The 21,661-nt window shown below is 39.7% G+C and overlaps 1 protein-coding gene across 20 annotated transcripts in view; it reads right to left on the reverse strand.

Moving 5' to 3' along the window:
- The window catches only part of DTNA (dystrobrevin alpha), a 218,686-nt gene that overhangs the window by 74,792 nt on the left and 122,233 nt on the right, over positions 1–21,661 (reverse strand). For all 20 annotated transcript variants that reach the window (XM_082752992.1, XM_082752984.1, XM_082752983.1 and 17 more), the window contains one exon: positions 17,492–17,572. In XM_082752992.1, coding sequence (XP_082609118.1) covers positions 17,492–17,572 — 81 coding nt within the window. The remainder of the gene's footprint in view (positions 1–17,491; positions 17,573–21,661) is intronic.

Here is a 21,661-nt window from a genome sequence, read left to right on the forward strand (position 1 = left end):
CCAAAATGTGAGAGAAGAGGTGGACTACTCCCATTTTTTTCAGCTTAAAGCAAAGAAATTAAAGTTTATTTGTAAGGTGAAAAATGAAGTCTTGTTTCCATCATTTGGTTTATTTAGAATCATTGTGATATACAGAGGCTGTGAGATATAGATAATCTTGGATATATCACTAATCTCAAAGGCAGAAGATTACTTCAAACGTCAGTTGTCAAGAAATGATGTTGCTCTAAGCAATCATATAAAAGAAAACTAGTGGAAGTTTATCTTCTAAGAAATAAAATAAAATAAAATAAAATAAAATAAAATAAAATAAAATAAAATAAAATAAAATAAAACCAGTCTGTGTGCTTAAGCTTTCTTAGCATTAAGCTGATCTACTTGTGCAAAAATCCTCATCTCTTCTACCGCATTTTTGGTATTCCACCTGAACCATGAACTCTACAATGCTATCTTTCCTTTTATTATTAAATGAACGTGGAAGAGAAGATTACATTTAATCAAACAAGGGAAGCGACTAAATTAGGGCTTTAATAATCAATTCAAATTTACTTAACGTACAGTAGGTCTAACTAAATCTAAGTTAAACATGCCAACAGAATAGCTACAACAGAATTCTGCCTTGACAGATTTTTGTTTGTTGGTGAATAGATGAAAAACTTTTTAAAAAGCATTTATCTAAATTATTTCTAAAATCTAAGGTGACGCTTCATTAAAAAATTTAGTTCAGCAATGGACTTACAGACATGCCTGAGCTTAAACATACTAGCACTGTCACTTGAAATCGGTGGCACTTGTATGCCAGGTATTTCACACAGATTTCATTAAAAGTGACAGATTTATGCTTCCTTGTCCTAACAATACCCAAAATATTATAAAATATGTTTGATGATTCTTCTTTTTCAGACTAGAATCCGTGAATGCATCGCAAATCAGGGTGTTGGAGCCGTTTGTCATCATTGTTGTTATGAAGCCCTGGAAAGTTGCTCACTCTTCCTGCTCCTCTCCTCTTTCCTGCTGCCAGGGGGGTAGCAGAGCACTGAGCAAGGTGTGTTTTCCCACTAAATGACACCTCTTTGTGGCCAAGCTGCCCCTCAAATCCAGCAGCCACAGCATGCTAGTGAAAGCTTTATCTACGTGTCCTACCACTACACAGACGAATGTGCCAGCTACAGTGGTTTGCAATGTTTCACGTTTTCTGGTGCCAAATTACATGAAAAAGAAAATATACCAGGGTGTTGCTGCTGCTCAGGGCGATAAATGGGGTATGCAGCTCTTTGGCTGGGTATGTCTGGTGACAGATGCCACCCTACATGGCCTGGCACACCCAGGCTATGCTCATTGCCCAAATATCTGAGCCTGCACTCTGCCTACACTTGGAAACATCCTCTATGCTCCTATTTCTGCTCCCACATCTCTTGAGCTCCCCTCTACTCCTCTTATCTACCTCTCTGCTGCCAGACAGTTTATACAGCACAGGGATTTCTAGCACAGCTGGGCACCCATTAAGCAGCTAACCAACAAGCTTGGTGTGCCCTGGGCTACTTCTGACTGCTCTGAAAGCTGTTAACATCTCTTGGGCCTTTGCTTTCCAAAAAGTGAGAGTAGTGGACATCTAGGTTGTCAGTGCATATATGAATTTGTCATTATCAAAATGTGTTTCATTGCATCTTTCTGCCATTTCAAGGGATTTCTAGGTTTTGTAGATGTAGTGATTGCAGAGTAAACACTTTAAGCTTAAAAAAATGTTCAGAATGCTTACTGCTATGCTATTCCGATCCCCAAATGCTTTAATTTCTACGGAAAATTCAGGGTACTACACAAAAAGAAATCTAAAGAGTTTAGATATCTGTGTTGTAGCTCTACATAATAGTTTGAAATAGGATGATTCACTGATAAATTGATAACCTAGAGTAACCAGAGCCAATATTTACTTCTTTCTTTGTAAAATTGAAGTCTTGTCAAAGACAGCCCATCTGGAGCTGAGTTTGGCAGGGGATGTAAAGGGTAACAAGAAAGGCTTCTACAAGTACAGCAGCAGCATAAGAAAGATTTGGGAAAATGTAGGCCACTGCCCTAATACTGGGGCTGAAGCTGTTGAACACCTTCATTAATGGCCTGGATGATGAGACAGCGTGCACTCACAGCAAGTTTGCAGCTGATGAAAAACAAGGAAAAGGTGGCTAGTATACCTGATGGTCGTTCTGCCATTCAGAGGGGTCTGGACAGGCTGAGTTCAGCCTGGAGGAGAGAATGTCAAGGAGATCTTATCAGTGTGTATAAATATTTGATGCAAGGGAGTAAAGACAGTGGAGCTAGACTCTTCTCAGGGAAAGGATAGTGAAAGGATGGAAAGCAATGGGGCACTAAAAATTCAACAAAGTCCATTTAAACGTATGGGACAAAATGTCATTGTTAAGGCCACCAAACACTGTGATAGGTTGTCCAGAAAAGCTGTGGAGTCTCCATCCTCAGAGATAACCCAACTGGACATAGACCTGAGCAACCTGCTCTAGGGTGACCGTGCCACCTGTTGAGCCACCAATTTTCTATAAAGACATTGATCAAGTAAGCTGAGCTCTAGGTCCCTTTTCTGATACATGCAGGCAAACTCAAAACAAAACAAAACAAAACAAAAACCAACCAACCAAAAAACAAAAAAAAAAACAACTACCAGAGCCTGCCTTGAGGCACCTTGAACACTTGAGAAAGAGTCCTCTGCATCCTCAAGATGTTTTATGTCAGGCATACAGAGGGCAGGTGTGTGGTGTACACTAGCTCAGCAGAAAGCTGGAGTGAGGCAATCTACTTCTGCCTACCCACCCCACTGACAGATACCCACAGCGAGGAGTAGTGTGCGGATAAGTAACTAAACACTCAGACCAGCCAACTGAAACATCCTTCTTCCAAAGGATGGATCCTTCTCCATTGCATATGGAGCAATTCAGACGTTCTTGGTCTCCCTGAATTCATGCAGCTCACCTGCCCACATGGCACACGTCCCAGAGGACAATCTGGACTTTGTGCAACATGGAGCTTTGAGTCAGTCTGCCTGAGCAATGTACTGCCCGGCAAGACTGGGGTTGTTTGTGCACGTGCAAGCTAACTACATGCACGGGAGATATTTCTGAATGGCTGCTAAAGCTGGCTGCTGGATACCTGGAAATCTGTAGAACAAGATGCATAGAGCTGAGGCACTGACTTTTTTTTGGGAAAGTTTTAAATCTTTTCCTGTCCACATATCCAGGCTTGCATCCTTGTATCCTTGCCTATTGTTTTGCCCAGAATGAAAAATGAGTTATTGCCAAGCCTTTTGAGACTCTGATCACTACAGCACATTAAACAAATGTATTCTGTTGGAAGTGTCTGTCAACTTGGCCAAGAGCTATTAATGAGATAGAACTGCTAGGATAACTACACACTGAAATGTGGTCTTTTCATCTTTAATATGGCACCTGAAAAAGCCACTAAGATTGTTTGAAGATCTCCGGTAAAATTCTCCTCTACTACATTAATTTCACTTACAATAAAAGCCCCTTCTCCCCCTGCTGTCATTTCCTGCCTATTTTGTCTCACCTAAATTAACTGAAGACCGAAGGGGTCTGTGTGGGTGGCAGAAGAGGCCATCAGTCTCCCCGGTGAGCACGGCTAATGACAGTCGATCCTGCAAAGGGGAGCGGTGGGTGAGGCACCCTGCAGTGCTGGGATGGGGAAATGCTTGTCGTGTGCTTGTCACCCAGCTGCTGGGAAAGAGCGGTTCTTTTTTTTTTTTTTTTTTTTTAAACACACTTGGAAATAATTTATTCAAAATGCTGAATGAAGTACGGCATATATAAAATTAAATAATAAAAAATGTAACTCTAAGCCCCTTAATATTTTTATGAGAAACGGGAGAGAACACAGTTAAAATGCTGCACCATTGCTAAGGATTCACAAAGCTTAGATCCTTTGATTACATATCATTTACCTGTTTCAAAAGGTGAACACATTTATGAGTTAAAGACGAAGTCTCAGTATCAGATGTGTTGATACCTATATCCCATACTCAGAAAGTTTGTAAATTTAACCCAAAACAGACGGCGGTATTCCTATATTATAAATCTCTATTATGTTTCTATCCCACCCTAACAGTATTCCAATAAGAAATGCTTCATTTGAGGCACTGTGCAATCAGGCCTCAACCTGACTGAACAGTTCCTTCAAATGGGTTTTGCAAGTGCCAGCCTTAAAATAGCCAAAGAATTCACAGGGACATGAGGTAACAAATTTTGGTCAGTAAATACAGATGGCACACAACAGATTACTCATTTCTCTTAAAATAAAAGGCGATTTGCCTTACATCTGAGTTCATAATTCGATTAGTAAAATTATACCATTTCAAATTTTTGATTAGATATAATGCTCCCGTACTATACTGCAGCAAAAATATGTATTAGGAGAAAGATTCTGCACTCCCAAAAGGAGGCAAAAATGTCTCCAGGGTGGGGTGATACTGTATCTGCAGCTGATTTTCAAAGTGCCATTTCTGCTATACGTATCTGGTGACAGAAACTGGATTATGGAGATTTTCAAAAAAATGTTTCCGGAAAAAAAAATAAAAATAGTTCTGCATTCCTGTTTATGAGATTAAACTAGAAGTTCAGAAATGACTGATTTGAGTGGCAAACCATAATTTTACAGCCTGGCACAACTCAGATTCTGTGTAACAATCCAAGGCAAAATAGCTTTTAGGGAACAGGCAGTAGGTTGTTCACAAGCCTTCTGCTCACCGTGGTGCTGACCACAGGATGGCACTACTGGGCGCATTTTAGGAAATGCAGCACACATTGGCTATTAAATTTTAACTCTCTATTGGCACAACGTCAAGCAAGCTAACACAAATCAAAGGCTGTGTATTCCCACCGCTGCCTCCAGAAAACTGCCTTGTCCGTGCATTTAGCTGAATAAAGACTATGTGCTTGGAGATTTGGCTGTGTGAATAGCCCATAAAGGCTATCACATCTGATAGGCAAATAATGCCAAACCTCGGAGGTGGAAAGGGCAGAATAATCTTCATGTTGAATGTCCTTATTATGGTGATAAAACCTCCTCCAGAAGTGCGTTTCTTCATGTGCCAAGTCTGACTAATACCACATCTTTCTCTCTGAAATAACTTTTTTTTTTTTTTTTTTTTTTTTTTTTTTTTCCCTTTGATGCAACTGCTCCCAGCTGCCCTCTAACCCACAAAACCTCTCCATACCACAGGAGGCCTTCAGCTTGCTCTGGCACTGCTACTTGCAAAAAGCAATTGTAAAGCGAATGCAAATGTTGAAAAAATGAGTTACTACTCATACTGTTCGTTAATTTTGAAGTAGTACGTGTTGCCAGTTCTAAAGATGCAAGGTATTATCCCCAATCTCACATGAACTGCTGTTTTCTCTAAAATCCCTGACACTGAAAGCTCGTGATGACACGCGAATATTCAGTTTAACAGTTCCTCATAACAATTTCTTCCCTCATGGCCATAGAAAAAATGTTGAGATTACATTCTCAACCTTTAATATTCAGTCATATCACAAAGGTCAGTGAAATAGAATGAGCACTTATTATACATTCAAAACTGCTCGAAGACAAAACCTTTCCTTGGCCCATCTCCTGTTTTTCAGAGTTTGACTCATGGTAATATTTTCTTTTTTATTTTTTTTAATCATTTAGGGTTGGCAAGACTGTAAACAGCAACACAAGGTACAGAATACTAATGAATTAGCAGCTGTGTATTTCCTTGAATATGAAAGATGTAGTATTTTAAACACAAACATATAGTTAAACTGACATTTTTAATATTAATTTAAATAATTTCTTACATGAACTGGACTGAATTTGGCCCACAACATTTTCATCAATTAAAAATAGAGAACTACTGAGACTGTACTTAATGCCTGAGTAAGCTTCCTGATATCAGAATTGTATTTTTCATCCTCAGAACAGAAGAGACACACAAAAGAGAGATGGCATACACTTCTCTCTTCTTTTCTGAAGCGTTTGGGTCAATCCAGAGGGTTTCTGGGAGTGGCTGATTTATTTTAGGACAAAATCTCCAAATCTACCTCAGCTGTCAAGAGCGAGAGACTCGATATAAAGTAGGACGTTCATGTGGCACATTGGACTTAGGCAGAAAACCATCTTATGTCTGAAGTCATAGGGACAGTTCAGACTTCAATCTCATTTAACCTTTTGTTGAGACTGGTAATGGAGGTGCTACTTACTGCCACCGATTCAGGCTTTCGTATTTAAACACCTATTACATTTGAAAGTGAGGATTTTTTTGCCTAAAAGTCTTTGGGGATCTGAGTTATAATTGGCCTTGAGAGAAGGAGAGAAGTATCCCGGAATCCTGAAGATCCATTTTTTTTTTTTTTCATATTAAATTTGTTTGAATAGACAATGCCTCATTCAGGCAAACTGTAGAGAACATTTGACTAAAATCTGTCCTTGTGTTCACATAATCTTTCTGCATTTGCTCCCCAGCCATTACTCATATTCCAAGCGGTGTCTTCTCCAAGAACCAGTGCTCCAGGCCCTGGATGAATCATTCAGCAAAGAGAACCCCAGAACCAGGAGGCAATTGCGGCGACTCCCATTTCAGCAAGTTGTGCTATCACGTACCAAAACATCACATTTCTCAAGGAAACAGGCATGAGGAATAGGCCAAGAAAAGGAGAAAAGCTCCCGTTGACACAAACATAACTCAACAATCAGCAACAATAAGAAAGGAAACAAAAATGCAGAATGCAAAATGACAGAGAAATGGGATTTAAGTGAAGTAGCACACATCTATATCCTTTCTCCTCTGTTTAATGGTGTTGTCAGGGCCCCTAGATGGAGTAAGAGTCTCAATGTGCACAGCCACTTATTTGTCATCCTTTATTTTATGCATGCAGTTCTTAAAGATATCCTACAAATCTGAGACAATAAAAAGAGTTTCAAGACAAAATGTAGATGAAAGAAATGTGGAAAATTAAACTTGGGGAAGGTCAGCACCTTTACACGAGATGCATTGCTATACCAGTGTTGACTTCATTTGTTAGAAATGTTGGTCAACCTCCTCAAACTATATATACTGAGAGACTGACTCACTTCTTTCCTCATGTCGTAGTAATGTCAGCGAGTTCAACAGACTTACTTTCAATTTACTTTCTGTTGGGACAGAAGACACCTACAGGAACTGAAGTAAGGGCTGAGCATACACGGAACTTCTACCAGGATTTGCCACACTTTGCACAGAGATGTACCAGAGACCACTGGCAGCTCCACTGCTACAAGCCTTCTGCAGCCAACAACAATATCACAGAGATATTTCAGTTTGAATTTGGCCTAGAAATGGCTTAATCCAGCACAAGGAAAACTGTCTCTGTAAAGCCACTGTGCATCATAAACGAGTCAGTGCTGGGAAGCTGAATGTTCATTGTGTGGAGTCCCAGCACCATACTGAGAACAACACACACTGAGGACATTATGCTGTGCAGTCTCTTCACACTTACAAAACTGGGAAATTATTTTTATGGCCAACATCTTCTGTTCTCACAATTTGTCCTAACATACCAGATATATGCTGTAAGAAATCCTCCACGAAGGCTTAGAGAAAATGATCCTAGGTACAGCTGGTGGGTAAAAATAAGAGATAACCGTTAAGCTAAAGCCTGCCTTTGAATTTTCTGAGGGTTACGAAGCTGACCTACAGCATTAGAGATACACAGACTGACTTTTGATGTGACTCTGGAAACAAATTAACATGGTTTTAGAAGGAAAAAAACCACTCTTTGGGAATTACAGAAGAAGTGATTTATAGTGAAAATTATGTCAGGCTCTACACTTTGAGTTTTCTTCTTTGGACTATTTGCTCTGTTCACCGTAAAGAAGCCTGTAATTGCTGAGAACATTCACCGCAGACAGACAGCATGTCTGCTGGCTCCACAGCAGCTTTATTTGTAAGAGTTGCTGGAGACAGAGGCTGAAAGGGAATGAAGCAGGGAACGAGGAAGGGCAGAAGATAGATCAGACCTTCTGCAGAGGAGGTAACTGTTTAGGCAAGAAGATGGTGCAGATGGTTCAGTTAAGGTGGAGGAAAGCTGCATAGTGCCTAGCCATTCTCCAGAGCTATGTGATAGCACCCAAACTAGAATAAAGAAAAAAGAGAGAAAAAAGAAAAAATAAAAAAAGGAAAGGAAAGGAAAGAGGAAAGGAAAGGAAAGGAAAGGAAAGGAAAGGAAAGGAAAGGAAAGGAAAGGAAAGGAAAGGAAAGGAAAGGAAAGGAAAGGAAAGGAAAGGAAAGGAAAGGAAAGAGGAAAGGAAAGGATAAGAAAGGAAAGGAAAGGATAAGAAAGGAAAGGAAAGGAAAGGAAAGGAAAGGAAAGGAAAGGAAAGGAAAGGAAAGGAAAGGAAAGGAAAGGAAAGGAAAGGAAAGGAAAGGAAAGGAAAGGAAAGGAAAGGAAAGGAAAGGAAAGGAAAGGAAAAGGACAGGAACCACAAACCAAACTAAACAACAACAAAAACCACCTCAACAAAATTCTCAACTCAGCAGACGATATGGAGAAGTACACTTTGAATGCAATGCTACTGCACGTGGATGAGGCAAAATGTTGCAGATTATCTTCTCAGGGAAAACATTTTTATTGCATGGGCATCAAAACTGTCCTCTACTCTTCGCAGAAAGTAGGTATGGACAGAGCTCTTGTATGACTCCTCAAAGAGTTTTCTGCTTTGAGTCCAGAACAGAGGCAGGGCTAGCTTGAGATGATGGACTGAAGGTTCCTAGGAACAAAGGACTACGATCACCAAACTCACTCCAAAGCTGCTCCAAGGAAAACTTAGATATTTTTTCCCCTTTCTCTGTTATTAGTTTCTTTCCTTTGTTTCTCACTTCCCTAGCTTGTTAGTAACAGGCAATAAATCTTAGTATCACCATACTCTGAGTCTGTTTTGCTCATCATGAGAATTGTTGAGTGATCTCTCTGTCCTTATCTCAACCCTTGAGCCCTTTGCATCGTATTTTCTCCCCCCTTCCCTTTGAGGAGGGGGAGTGAGAGAGCAGCTGTGGTAGAGCTCAGCTGCCCACCCGAGTAAAACTACCACAGGTTGTGAAAACACAGGAATGAAACAAAGGCTCAAGTGTAAGAGACAGTCAGCCTGAAGAAAGTGTTCTTGCAGCCATGAGGGTAACATGAAGGAGAGAGCAACCAAGAGACCAAGGGCTGAAGAGAAGTCAGAGATAAAACATGCCACAGGTAATAAGATGAAGCTGAAGAAGAGGGAGTGAAATGATGAAGGGGGAGGCTTAGAAATACAGCCTCAGGTTGAAAGGAAAAAAAACAAGAGGGTCACAGAAGAAAAAGCTCTCACATGAAGAAGCAGCAGCTCTCAGAAGATACAGTGATCGTGTTATCATCAGCAAGATATCCATTTGTTTTTATGAGATTGTATGTCTGCATGTATCTTACAATTTTTAGAATGTCTAGAAGAATACTAAGCTAATAACTGTTTTGTTTCTTTTTTGTTTGTTTGTTTGTTTGCCTGTTTGTTTTTTAAGTCATTAAGGCCATTGGTCTCCCTAATGAAATACAGAAATAAGATGCACAAGCTTTCTGGTTTTGGGTGACTAACCCAAAGCATGCCGGGTCACAGGTGACTAATCCCTGGTGCCTGGAGCAAATGCTCAGTCATCAGCTGGTGAATTGAGCAGACTGCCCAACCTTAAGCCTGTGTCAGAAATAGCACAGTGAATGGCAGTGTTAGCAGAGTTCAGGAAGTCAGTCAGACAAGGTTTTCAGCTAGGATCCAATTGCAAAGCTGTCGGCATCAAGCCTGGGCTGAGACACCTGTGTAGCGGAGGGCAGTCTATCTGTGTACCTGGGACGTGGCCTAGTCTATGTGTCTGTCAACTACTGGCTCAAAGGATGCCAGTTCAGTCATTTTCCTCTGTAAAGGACAAAATAATATTATCTGACAATTTTCTGCAGCTCAGTTCTTAACAGGAGCTGCTTGGAATAATGGTATGGTTGAAAAATCAGTCTCTAAGCACATGAGGAGGTAGGAGTTTAGGATACACAGCCTTGTGGTTTTTTTTTTTTTTTTTTTTTTTTTTTTTTTTTTTTGTTTGACATTGAAATGAATTCCAAATGTCCACTGATAGGTCTTGTATTAATCCTGTACAAGACAGAATTGTGGTGGTAGCCTTTAAGAGCAAATAATCAGGGACATCTGAGAGACCACAAACCTGGTCCACTTTGTGCCACTGCTGAAATAAGGCTGAATTTGTAATCGTGGTCCCTCTGTGAACGTGCCAAATACACAGGTTATATGCCCGCTCTCTAACAGCTATTAGGATCTGTAAAGCATATTAATAGACTTCTACAGTTAAAAGGAGAAGAAAAGAAAATCTGAACCCATTTTCGGGATATTGTTCTGTGAGTGAACACTTACAGACTGAAATCCTTATGAAGGATTTGTCTGCAGGGAATATGCTAAATCAAGCCCTTTTGAACTTTTGATTAAATAATTGATGCATAATGCAGAATGTGTAATATATGCATCCTTTTCCCATAGTTGCCTGGAAACCCATATGGAATAGTACTAGCAGTTCCAGGAGCATTTAGTCTCTAAGTCGCTGGTAAAGACAAAGGAACAAAAAAGTTTTTAAAATCATTAGCTCATCTTTCTTTCCATTATTCAAGTACAGCAGGATACCAGAATTAGTAACTTACACAATGGTATGGTGGGTCTTGTAATAGAGTGATTTTTTTTTAAAGCTATATCATTTGGAGTTGTATGAATGACTATATGTCTCAGATTCTGATTAAAAAAAATAAATATTAAATTAATGGTAATAAGCAGATGATAGAATATCCAAGAGGATCAACAGAGAATAAAGATAAGAAATCTATTTTTAAAAACAGTTATAGAACTTCTAAGCCAATCTCCCAGAAGACTACCACTGAGGGTCTAGAAGGATAAGAAGATACCATGATCAAAAATTCTGGAGGCAGATTGTTTTCACAGGAAATAATGTTTCAAATTGCAGGCAAGCAGACCTTTTACACTTCTTAAATATGCAACTTTGCTTGTCATTCAATCTGATTGCTCTGTGACCCAGCCCGAATCTATCTTGTGCTTTACTGCTTCCAGGATGAAATGAAAAACATGATAAAAACCAACAATGAGAAAAGAGCACTAATCATAGAACCCTACAATGATGGAGGATTAAGTTATTTAACTTAAACAACTCTATAAATATGATAATTTGGTGCCTCCATTTCTTATGGTCATGCTAAGAAAAAAAAAAAAGAGAATGAGGGACAAGCAGAAATTGCACAGCCCATACAGTCCTTGAAAACTAAAAGGTAGGATACTGGGAATGATGGCCTCTTGCCACAGCAAGGATCTTCATGGGATTCTTGCACACACCATCAAGCATTTCTTGTGGACTCCGGACTCTGTTTCACTTTAGAGAAAGTTGGTACTGAGTCAAAGAAAGAATGGCTGTATGGTATGGTAGTGAGTCGTTTCATTTAAGTAAAAAGAAACTGTTGTGAATGCCTGAATCAATGAACTTTCATATCAAAATATGAAAGATTTGGTGGGTTAAGTACCAACAGACCAGTCCTGAACACTTCTAAATATCTTCTAGGTTTGTTCAAAAAGGTCCCGAACAGGCAACTTTTTGGATATGGAGCATATTTTCTCATGAAGAAGAGCAAATTGAAACTGTATCTATTATCGACTTCCTAAGCCACTGGACAAGAAGAAGGTCACAGCACCGTTTCCAGCATGGAATCAAGACTTTCATATCCTTTCCTTTTACTCAAAGTAGCAGATAATGTGACTTTTCATTTTGTGGTGAATGGCAGATTGAATGGGATGTGTTAAGACAGTATTTTAAGCATCAGTCCAGTAAAGAAAACAAAACAGACCAAAACCTACCAGTAATTCTATTTCAGTTTAATAAAATCATGTTTTTAAAAGTGATTGCCATCCTGAGCAGGGCCAGTAGCTCACACAGGTTGATCTCATCATTTTATACTAAAATTGCCAGTTTCTAGGACAAACCAGTTTCAGCAGCTTGCTGTAGCGTTACAGGAGGTATAAGAGCACAGAAGGAAAAAAGCTCTAAGTATCTAAAAATAGTGTGTTTACAATAACTGTCATTCATTTTCAGTGGGAAATTATTATATTTCAGGAGGGTGAGAAATTATTCTAACTTAAAACAAATGTAAAAAGGCAGATCAGATCAGAGAGGCACCCAAGAGCTTAAGAGATTAAGCTGACATGCCTACATGCCTGGCTGTGACTACATAAGCCCAGGGGAGGCAGGAGGAAGGGCAGGGTGGAGGTGGAGGAGGCTGCCCTGGACATTCACAAGGTCTCCATCACAACAGTGGCAGCTCCGCTTCCAATGTGCAAACAGCTGTATTATGACTTGGATAAGACAAAACAAAACAAAAAATCATTCATGCAGAAGACTATTGAAGGGAGAAACAAAGACAGTGAAACCCTAAGGTGTTGGGATTAAACTAGCAGAGAAAAAAGCTTCCTTTTTGTCTGCATTAATTAAGCCCCATATTACCATCATCATCATGGCTTTAGAGTCAAGCTTTCAACTGCCAATGATTTATTCTGATCTAGGGAAATCAGCAAAATCTGATTTTTGCAGCCAGAGTCATAGAATAATCTCACAACATGTTCAGAAAAGTTCATTAAGGACAGCAGTAGTTTTCCAGCTGCACAGCTCTGTATTAGTGAGTGATGTTTAATTGTATAATGGCTTTGATTATGATATGTTGTTATGTTCTACTCCTGCTGCCACCATATCCCGGAGGGAATTTGCATGCGAACATGGTATTTCATCTCAGATTGTTTTTCTGTATAAACAAATGGGTTTTAATAAATTCACTGGAAATCAAATATTAAAATAAACCAACAGAACAATGATGACTGGGGAGTACTACAAATCATACTTTTTGGTGTTTCCTGAATACGAGACTGTTGAAAAATACATGCAGCTGCTGCCATTGTCACTTGTACCTTATTTTAGGAAAGCCTTATTACTCTTCTGTGTCTGAATGCTATGGATAGAGAGCTGTAAGTCAAGATGGCATCTTCCTTGCATGGTGAGAATGTACATTGGATGTTTCAAAACCTATTTCAACACACAGGAGGTCAAGCAAAGTACAGCACCCTAATGTTTGACTTTGAGCAACGTTGGGTTTGTAGGATTTAAGTTTCGTGACTGTTGCAGACCTCATAGTGCTCATCTGTAGTTTTTCCATCTCCCCCCTTGACAGTGGGCACTATTTAGGGCCTCCTTTAAAGCACACTAGGAAATCTAGGTGACGAAGAAGTCAGCTAGCTGCATTTTGTACATTTTGCACAGTACAGACTGCAATAAACATGTAGCACTTTTGATCAGGTTTCTGCACCTGCTTCCTGTCTGTTTTGATTATCCCAGATAATGAAATTTAACCTCAGATGATGAGGGTGCTGTTATTTCTGAGAGTACATTCAACAGAAAGACCCACTAGAGTAGCCATGGTCAGCTCACATGCTCCTGCTTTACATTCTTAGATCTAAGGATGATGCAACCACCAGTAGGGTTTTCTTTCAGGTCCATCTCTCCAAGACTATTGGAATTCATCTGAAATTATTCATGTCCCAGTCTGAAGACCTTCTCAAGATTTTTCTTTTTCTTCTCCTCAAGATTTTTCTTTTTTTAGCATCAAATTTTCTTCGAGTTTCGTGTTTTTTGTTGTTGTTTTTTTTTTTTTTTTTTTTTTTTCAGAAGAGGTACATACAACTTGTGCTAGTCCTTATGATTAAGAGAAGACTACTGTTATTGCAATAACTCTATTTCTACAGGAGTTGTGCAAACTAGGAACCCAAGTAGCATGTAATCGTCTCTTTCAGTACCCCACAAATCCTCAAATGTACCTACACTACCGACAGAGTTTGTCTGTTCATTACTCCTCTGCTTGGAAATTGTAATCAGAAATAGGGAAGCATATAGTGAGTTTATATTCATGCTGCACTAGTAAAGCTTCCCAGGTTTTGGAATTCCTGCATGCAGAATTTGATTGATCTTCTACTTCTGGGATGTCATAGATTGCATTCCACGTTTGGGCACTAGCAGAGTCAGAGGTGTGCCACCAATATTTTGTAAATGTTATTGTTATTCATTGGTAGCATCAACATAGGAAAAGGAGTATGCTTAAATCTGAAGGAAGCTTTCTTTAAAAGATAGCTTTGCTTTTTTTTTTTTTTCTTCAAATTTATGTACATATTTTCTGAGTCCTTATGAAGAATTTCTTGCTCCTCTGAAGAATTAAGCTGGACTGATTTCAATTCCATCCTGTTTGACAAATAACTGCAATGACTGATATTGATTTTTCTCACTCTGCTGATTTTATTTAAACTGGCTGTTGGTTTAAATGCTCACAGAGATTTTTATAAAAGAAACACTTCTCACATGCAAGGTAGTTTTCCTAAAGTTTTACAGAATTATCACAAAGACATATATTTGCAGTTTTGAAGAATGTTTGCTATGTATCTTTAGTTATCTTCCTATTGTGAAAATGAAATAATTCAGTCGTGCAATTAAGCTGATCAACAAGTGTTAGTATCCAGAGTACAACACATGTAGGGGTATTCTGGTAAAGGGTGGTAAATTGTCACCTCCTCTATAATTTTTGGCCACATAGTCTAACTAGCTCAAGGAGAGATACTGCAAGAGAGAACAGCCCTTAGACTGCCAGTGCATCTTCGCCCATTATACAGTGCTTACTTCACCAGTAAACCCCATTCTTCTGATGAAGGTTGCAGCAAAACACTCTTGTAGTGAGAGAATTCACAAAGGGAGGCAAGGAAATGAGGCTGTGCCTGCATTAAAGACAGCAGAAACAAACATTGCATTGTTTGCGGTAAGTGGAGCTGCCTGATATCCCAGGACTGTCACACACTGTTCTATGCTAATGTGCACCTTTGGGTAAAAAAGCTGGTGTTAATAAAACCTCTGCTCTACTTTTCTTGGAAGAGCCACTTCTGGCACTCAAAGCAGCTCTTTGCTTCCATCCTCATACACCTCCAGCCTGCAGCCAAGAGCAGCTCCTGCAATTTATTAAATTAGTTCTTTTAAAGAACCCCTTAAATACATTTTTTCTGAGCAATTTTTTTCCCAGTGAGCCTGGGCTGGTATGAGTGAGTGAAAAGCTGGTCGAGGCAGGGCAGGAGAGCACAGCTGAAAGCATGGCTTGAGTGACAGGAGGTGCTATCCACAGGGAGTGGAGTGGGACTGCCTTTGAGCTTTTTCTTTTTATATCCTCCCCTAAATGAAACATCTCGCATGCAGCAGAAGGGCTTTTTTTTTTTTCTTTTCCCTATGTCACTTTTTTTTTCTCTTGAACATATTACTGGGTACTGCTTAATGGCAATTTCTGCAGGAAATAAAAAAGAGTCAGCTCACTGACATGAGCAGGAGGTCTGATATTAACCATTTCAGGGCAGCTCTTGGGTCAGCAGCTCTCTGTTTAGAAGCATTGCTTGAAATCTCATCAGGTAAATGAATGACTTCTCTTCCTACTAGTAAGAGTAACCCATCTGGGAGAACAGCAGTTGGACAGAAGCAATGAGAAGAAACCTGTACTTCATGGTGAAAAGATGTGTGCAACTCATCCCATTCCAGAGCAATGGAAATTATTTCTTAAGTTGCACAGAACCTAATTCTTAGGACAATATTTTCATGTCTCTCTCTCTTTTTTTTTTTTTTTTGGAAGAGGTTGTTACAACATAACTCTTGATATAAAACCCGAAAATTGCTTCTCCTAGCTTATCAGTGGTAACCAGAAGGCCAGAAGGCAAGCAGTGTCCATGAGGGACTTGGCGCAACCTGGCAAACTGAAGGGCATGTTCACTATATGATGAACAGAAAGAAAAGTTCCATAAAAGCAGATCCAACTGGATAAACATGAGGAACAAAGTAAAGATTAACAACCAGTATTTTTAATTAGCCAGCCACTCCCAACAATGAGGCTACTGCACCTTTATGTCTTTGTTTTCGTTTTTGTTTTTCATTTGCTTCATACACAGTTACCAAAGCAATTAGTGCTACAAGTTTGCTCTCAGCATCAACTTCATTAGATATCTCTGTCACTTCAGGTTATTGAACTATAACCATGAAAATGAAGTGGAAATTTCATCCACTTAAGCATAAAATATAAAAAACATAAAATTAACAACTGAACACAGCATAAATGTATCTTTTGATACATTTCCTTCTGAGTGGCAGAAGACAGCTGCTGGACAGGTACTAAAACCCTGCTTATAATGTGATATGAATCTTCAGCTAAACACAAATTAAAAATATTAGAAATGTGCTGGAGACGTGACTGAAAGGCCATCTCTGTAGCTAACAATCTGATAAATACTCTCCAAAGTCTTCCGCCTCAGCTTGGCCACTCTAGTATGTTTGGACAGCATAAATTAAATATTTCTGTAATACTGATAGATGTAGCCTCAGAACTAGGACTTCTGTCCCAGGTGGGTAATCCCTATCTACACCGAGCTTTTCTTAATGTATTTACCACTGCACACAGCACAAAGCATAGCCAAGCTATCACTCTGGTTTAAATGTGATAACTAAAAAACTTGTTTTCTCTGCATTAGTCCTCTCCCTCCTAGTACTAATGACAAGAGTTCCCATGGGTAAGATTTTTTTTTAATTAAAATTAGTGTGAAAAGGTCCAGTAAAGCACATAAACCAAAACCCACCATTCTACATAATTGCACAATATTTCAGACAGAGAACAAATGATACAATCCATTACAGATTTTATATGCATTTTTCCATTAAAGTTTATAGCTTTTCTCATGAATGTGTTCATAGAAGTTGAAACTGTAGAGAAAGACAGACATAATCTCAGAAGAAATGCTAAAAAGATCACTAATTAAGTGGGAAACTTCTCAGGAATGAAGCCTAGAAGGCGGAAGAAAGGCATGCAGAGATTACAAGCAGGTTCCTCCACTCGAAAGAGATCTTTCCAGCTGACCTTCTGGAAAAAAGGTGCCGACTAATGTTGCACACACTTTGCTGCAAACCAAATAGACTAGAATCACCATTTCTCCTTCGCAGAGTTGCTATAAAAACACTTAATTTGCAGGATTGCTGGAACTCCCAAATATGGTTTACAAGAAAATTGGACAATGTAGTCAGCATACATGTTAATTAAAGCTGTGGCCTGCATGAAGACCCACACTTCTGTGACACAGGCATATGTGAGACAAGATCCTTACATAAACAAATCAGTATTTAAAATCTGCCCAGGTACTCTGGTTAGTGTGTTGTGTTGTTTTTTTTTGCCATGCAAGATCCAATAGTTCTTTTTTTTTTGTGTGACGGCTCTGAGGCACAGACCATGGAGTGCAATGGACAGCTAATTGCAATAGTATATGAAAAAAGGGCTGACATACTTACAGTTGCATTTCTTCTGAACAAATCTGAGCTTACAGGCTGTTCGGTAGGTGGACAAACGAATGCGATCCAGATCTTGAGCCCCTAGTGGAAGAGAATAGCAGAGACATTTGTATGGAATATAACCTATGTGTATCTTTGGTAACAGGGATGCCAGAGAACAAAGGGGACACAGAAGCTGACTTTGTTTAATTATTTTCAAGGTTATCTCCTTTGCAGGGAGAGCGATGAGGGGAGGGCAGAAAGATGGAGAAAGGTGGGAGCTACAGCGTTAAAAAACTTTTACGAAGGAAGGCAAGGAATAGTCAGCCCACTGTGTCTGTCACTTTGAAGAACAATCTGGTCAAGCTGCAGGCTAAAAGACACACTGGCCAGGCTCCAACAGAAGGGAAAACCTCCATCTAATTTTAATATTTAACAACAAAGCTCATAACAAATATCTTTGGCAGATGCGCCAGATCAGAACGAGGTATTGCCAGCAAACCAAATTGGAAACAATATCATGCCGTAACTAAAAGGCTGATAGTGATCTGCAGAAGGGGGCAAAAATGCTGCAAGGAGCATGGGGCATCCTCTGTTTTGCAGAGGTATGTTCTCTGCAACAGAGATCGCTGAGCCGGCTCCCTGGCTCACACACAGCTTGGCCCTGGCCTCTCCAGCTTAAAGATCTGGCAGCGTTTCCAGAGCAGCTGTCCAGGAGATACGGGTAGGAGCTGACTGGTAGCTACTCCACGTGAAAGAGCAGCCGAAAAGGACCGGGATGGGGGGCAGAATCTGGCACGGTGTCTTCAGGCATACTGCTGGTGTGTATCATCTGCTACACTTTCCAAAAGTCTCAAAAAGTTGATGAGTAGGTTGTTATTTAAATGTTTCTCCTTCTTGGCTGGTATGCCTTACACAAGAAGTGTTGCTGCATAGCTACAATATGGCCTATGAGATGCGAGACTGCTTATTAATTGTGCCACGCATTTCATGGAATGATGTACAACTGAGCTCTTGCATATTTGTTTTCTCACTGTGGTTGGCCCTAGAATAAAAGAGTGAAAACCGTTCTGTTCAGTTGAGCAGCCTCCTCTCTAGGAACGGTACCAACCTACAAGAGCAGGGCTTCTCCAGGAACTGTCCAAATGAAACATATCAATACAAGTGAAATATGGCCCTATTCTGCTTTTACCCATTTCCCAAAGGCTTTCCTTGAAATTCCTCTTCATGTTATTCGACTGGCCGCTCGGCTTCACTGCTGCATGTATGGCCATGTCAGCATCGTTCACATACACTTTCTTAAACAATCTGGCACCCTTTGGACCCGAGTATTGCAAATGTGCTCCACCCTGTGAGATGAAAATGAGAACGATACTCTCCCCTCTCCCCAGACTCTGCTCTTTTCCTGACCGCATTGTCCCACACCATCTTCCCGGGGCTCTCAGCTACTCCCTTCTGCCAGCTGGTTGTCTTAACACCATCTGTTCCTGGAAGAAGCTATCTTTAACTACTTCACATCAGGTCTGGAAAGTCTTGTGTTTTTTTCACCATAGGCTTATTGCTAAATTACTGTTTTTCTCTTCTGTATTAGTACCCCATTGACAGCTTTTGGAAAACTCCTTTACTGTTGAAGGAGAGGGTAACGCTTACAACAACAAGTCTTTCCTTTTTTAGTAGGACCAATGAGTAATACAAACTTCACTTTTTTCCCTTTTAACCTTAGTGCAAGACACTAATAAAAGCTTCCAAAGCTCCTTCAGCATTCTAATAAGATGAACAGGTTCAAAGCAAAGTGAGACTGGCTCGTACTTTCTAGGTTGTAGTATTAATTCCAAATAAACAAAACTGTAGGCAGTAATGATGCTTTTTTTCCCCCTACTAATTGCACACACTGACTTGTATTACTTTGGGAGGAGGTGTTTTTGTTGATAAATCCATGGAACATACGACTTAATTCTACCATGATTCACATTTTACCACGGTCTGAGATCCATTTGTCAAATAACTTCTGTAAAAACATGACTTCATTTACATGGAGAGTGCTGAAAAATATGTAGAAAGATGTGTGGGACTGAGCACGGGAAATGAGAATGGGAATTTACAACTTGCCTACAGGATTGCCAGTGGCCTCTCATTCTCTTTGCCCACTGGCAGTGTTTCACGGTTTCTTTTAAATATTCTCATCTAGGTAATACTGTTGGCAGTTCTCAAAAATAATAAAAGGATACACTGCAACCCTTGGCTGCTGTTTTCATGCTGGATAATATGTGCTGGCAGCACTACCATAACGTACATTTTGATTTTTTTTTCATCAGAGCAGTCTGGATATATGAGCATGTCAGGTAAGACTAAGGGTAGCCTACTGATGTGACATCCAGTGGTGCACCTTGAGAGATAAGATTCAACCTAAACTTTAACTCTACAGAATATGATATTGGTTATGATACTAATTCACAAAGGTTTGTAATTTGGCACTAGAAAGATGCCTCTCCTGAAGAAAGGGAAACAAAGAAGTCAAACTAAACATCTCTAATTACAGGGAAAATCATACACTGCCCCAAATCTGAAGTGAGAGTCAAATTCATCTACTCTTTCTTCAGAACAAGCTTCCTACAAAGGCATGAACAATTGGATTTTTTTGCTGTCTGGAACATGATCCACTTCTAAAAACATAGCAGGGTTTTAATTACAGACTTGCAGATATCACCACAAGAACCTAAAACACTGGCAAACTCCTCTACATCATCTATTTTTTCCTCTAACACCGGCAGGTTGAGGAGTTCAACTTTCTACCAGCAACTTATGTTTTTTTACAATGCTAGGAAACTTTGCACGACCCAGGGTATGTAGGGCATGTTAAGTGCATGATTTTTGTTCAGCATGGACTGTGTGGGCTTGCACCCATCTGAGGGGACCTGAATGCAATGACAGCAGGATGTGTTTCTGTTTCAGTGCAGCATACCCTTTATACCCACAGGATCTCAACATGCAAAATTGAGCGTTTTATGAATGTGAATGCTTCTTTGCCTAAAACATATTTAGTTTGTCACACACAAAAGAAATGCATTTTCCCCTCTATCTTTTTACCTGGTTGGAACCTGGTTCTCTGTGTGCATGTGCAGCAATAGCAGGAACAAAGGCAGGCAGATAGGAAAGGCAGGAACACATGAGATAAACCAGACATAAGTAAATATGTCAAAATACTAAAATGTGAAAGAAAAATAACTATTTGTGTAGACTATGGGAAAATAATCCCTCCTCATTCTCCAACTATTCATTGTCAATTTTCCCAATTTTCCCAGCACTGCCTTACTTCCCTCAAAACAACCCAGAACAACAAAGCAGCCTTCAGCCCTGTGGGAGCAAACCATAAACACCCACTGCAAATTCTTAAGGAATTATCTCCTGGTTTGGGAGTTCAGAAGCATTTCAAACAGACTGAAGTTAATGGAATTTTTGCCATTGACTTGAGCTGACACAAGCTCAAGTCCTCTGTATAATTGTAATTAAAAGTATACTATGTTATGGATGTTATGGTAATGGAGAAATGCATCATCACCATCCTTTTTTTTTTTTTTTTTTTTTTTTTTTTTTCCTTCTAGCTAAAAAAACATGCTTTCCTTCCACTGGCCTGGGATGTTGTACCAAAGGGACAAGAGGAATATCCATCTGAGTTACAACAGAAACCCTTGTGTGGTATTGAAAGAAGTACAGAGCACAACAGAGCTCGTGGACACCACGGAACGGGCCAAGACCATTCTCAATAGGCCAGCTGAATGAAAAGTCCTTATTTTGGAGAGTTCGTGATCACAGATGCAGGCCTTTTGGTGCCCTTGGGAACCGAAGAGCCCTCACTATATTGATTCACCAGCATAGACCTGGCCTTTCAGTGTGCACAGTTGCTCTGGTCCCATTAATGCCGCGATCCATTACAGCCTTGTTACTTTTGAGTTCAGAGGCCTAAAGTCTTGATAAACAGAGCAGAAAGGGCAACCAGCTCCTAGTGATAACCAGATGAAATATTTTGAACAATAAGTATTCCTAAAAATCAAAGTATCACTGTTCTGTCATTTTTACTATATTGTGAGGGACATCGTACTTATTACCGACAAAACTTTGGTAAATCTAGTAAAAGGGTGACAGTCTCAAACTTCATACATAATGCAGCTTCCCTGAGAAATGGTGGTTTGT

Source organism: Aythya marila (assembly GCF_965140915.1).
Source record: "Aythya marila genome assembly, chromosome: 2".
Classification (NCBI taxonomy): domain Eukaryota; kingdom Metazoa; phylum Chordata; class Aves; order Anseriformes; family Anatidae; genus Aythya; species Aythya marila.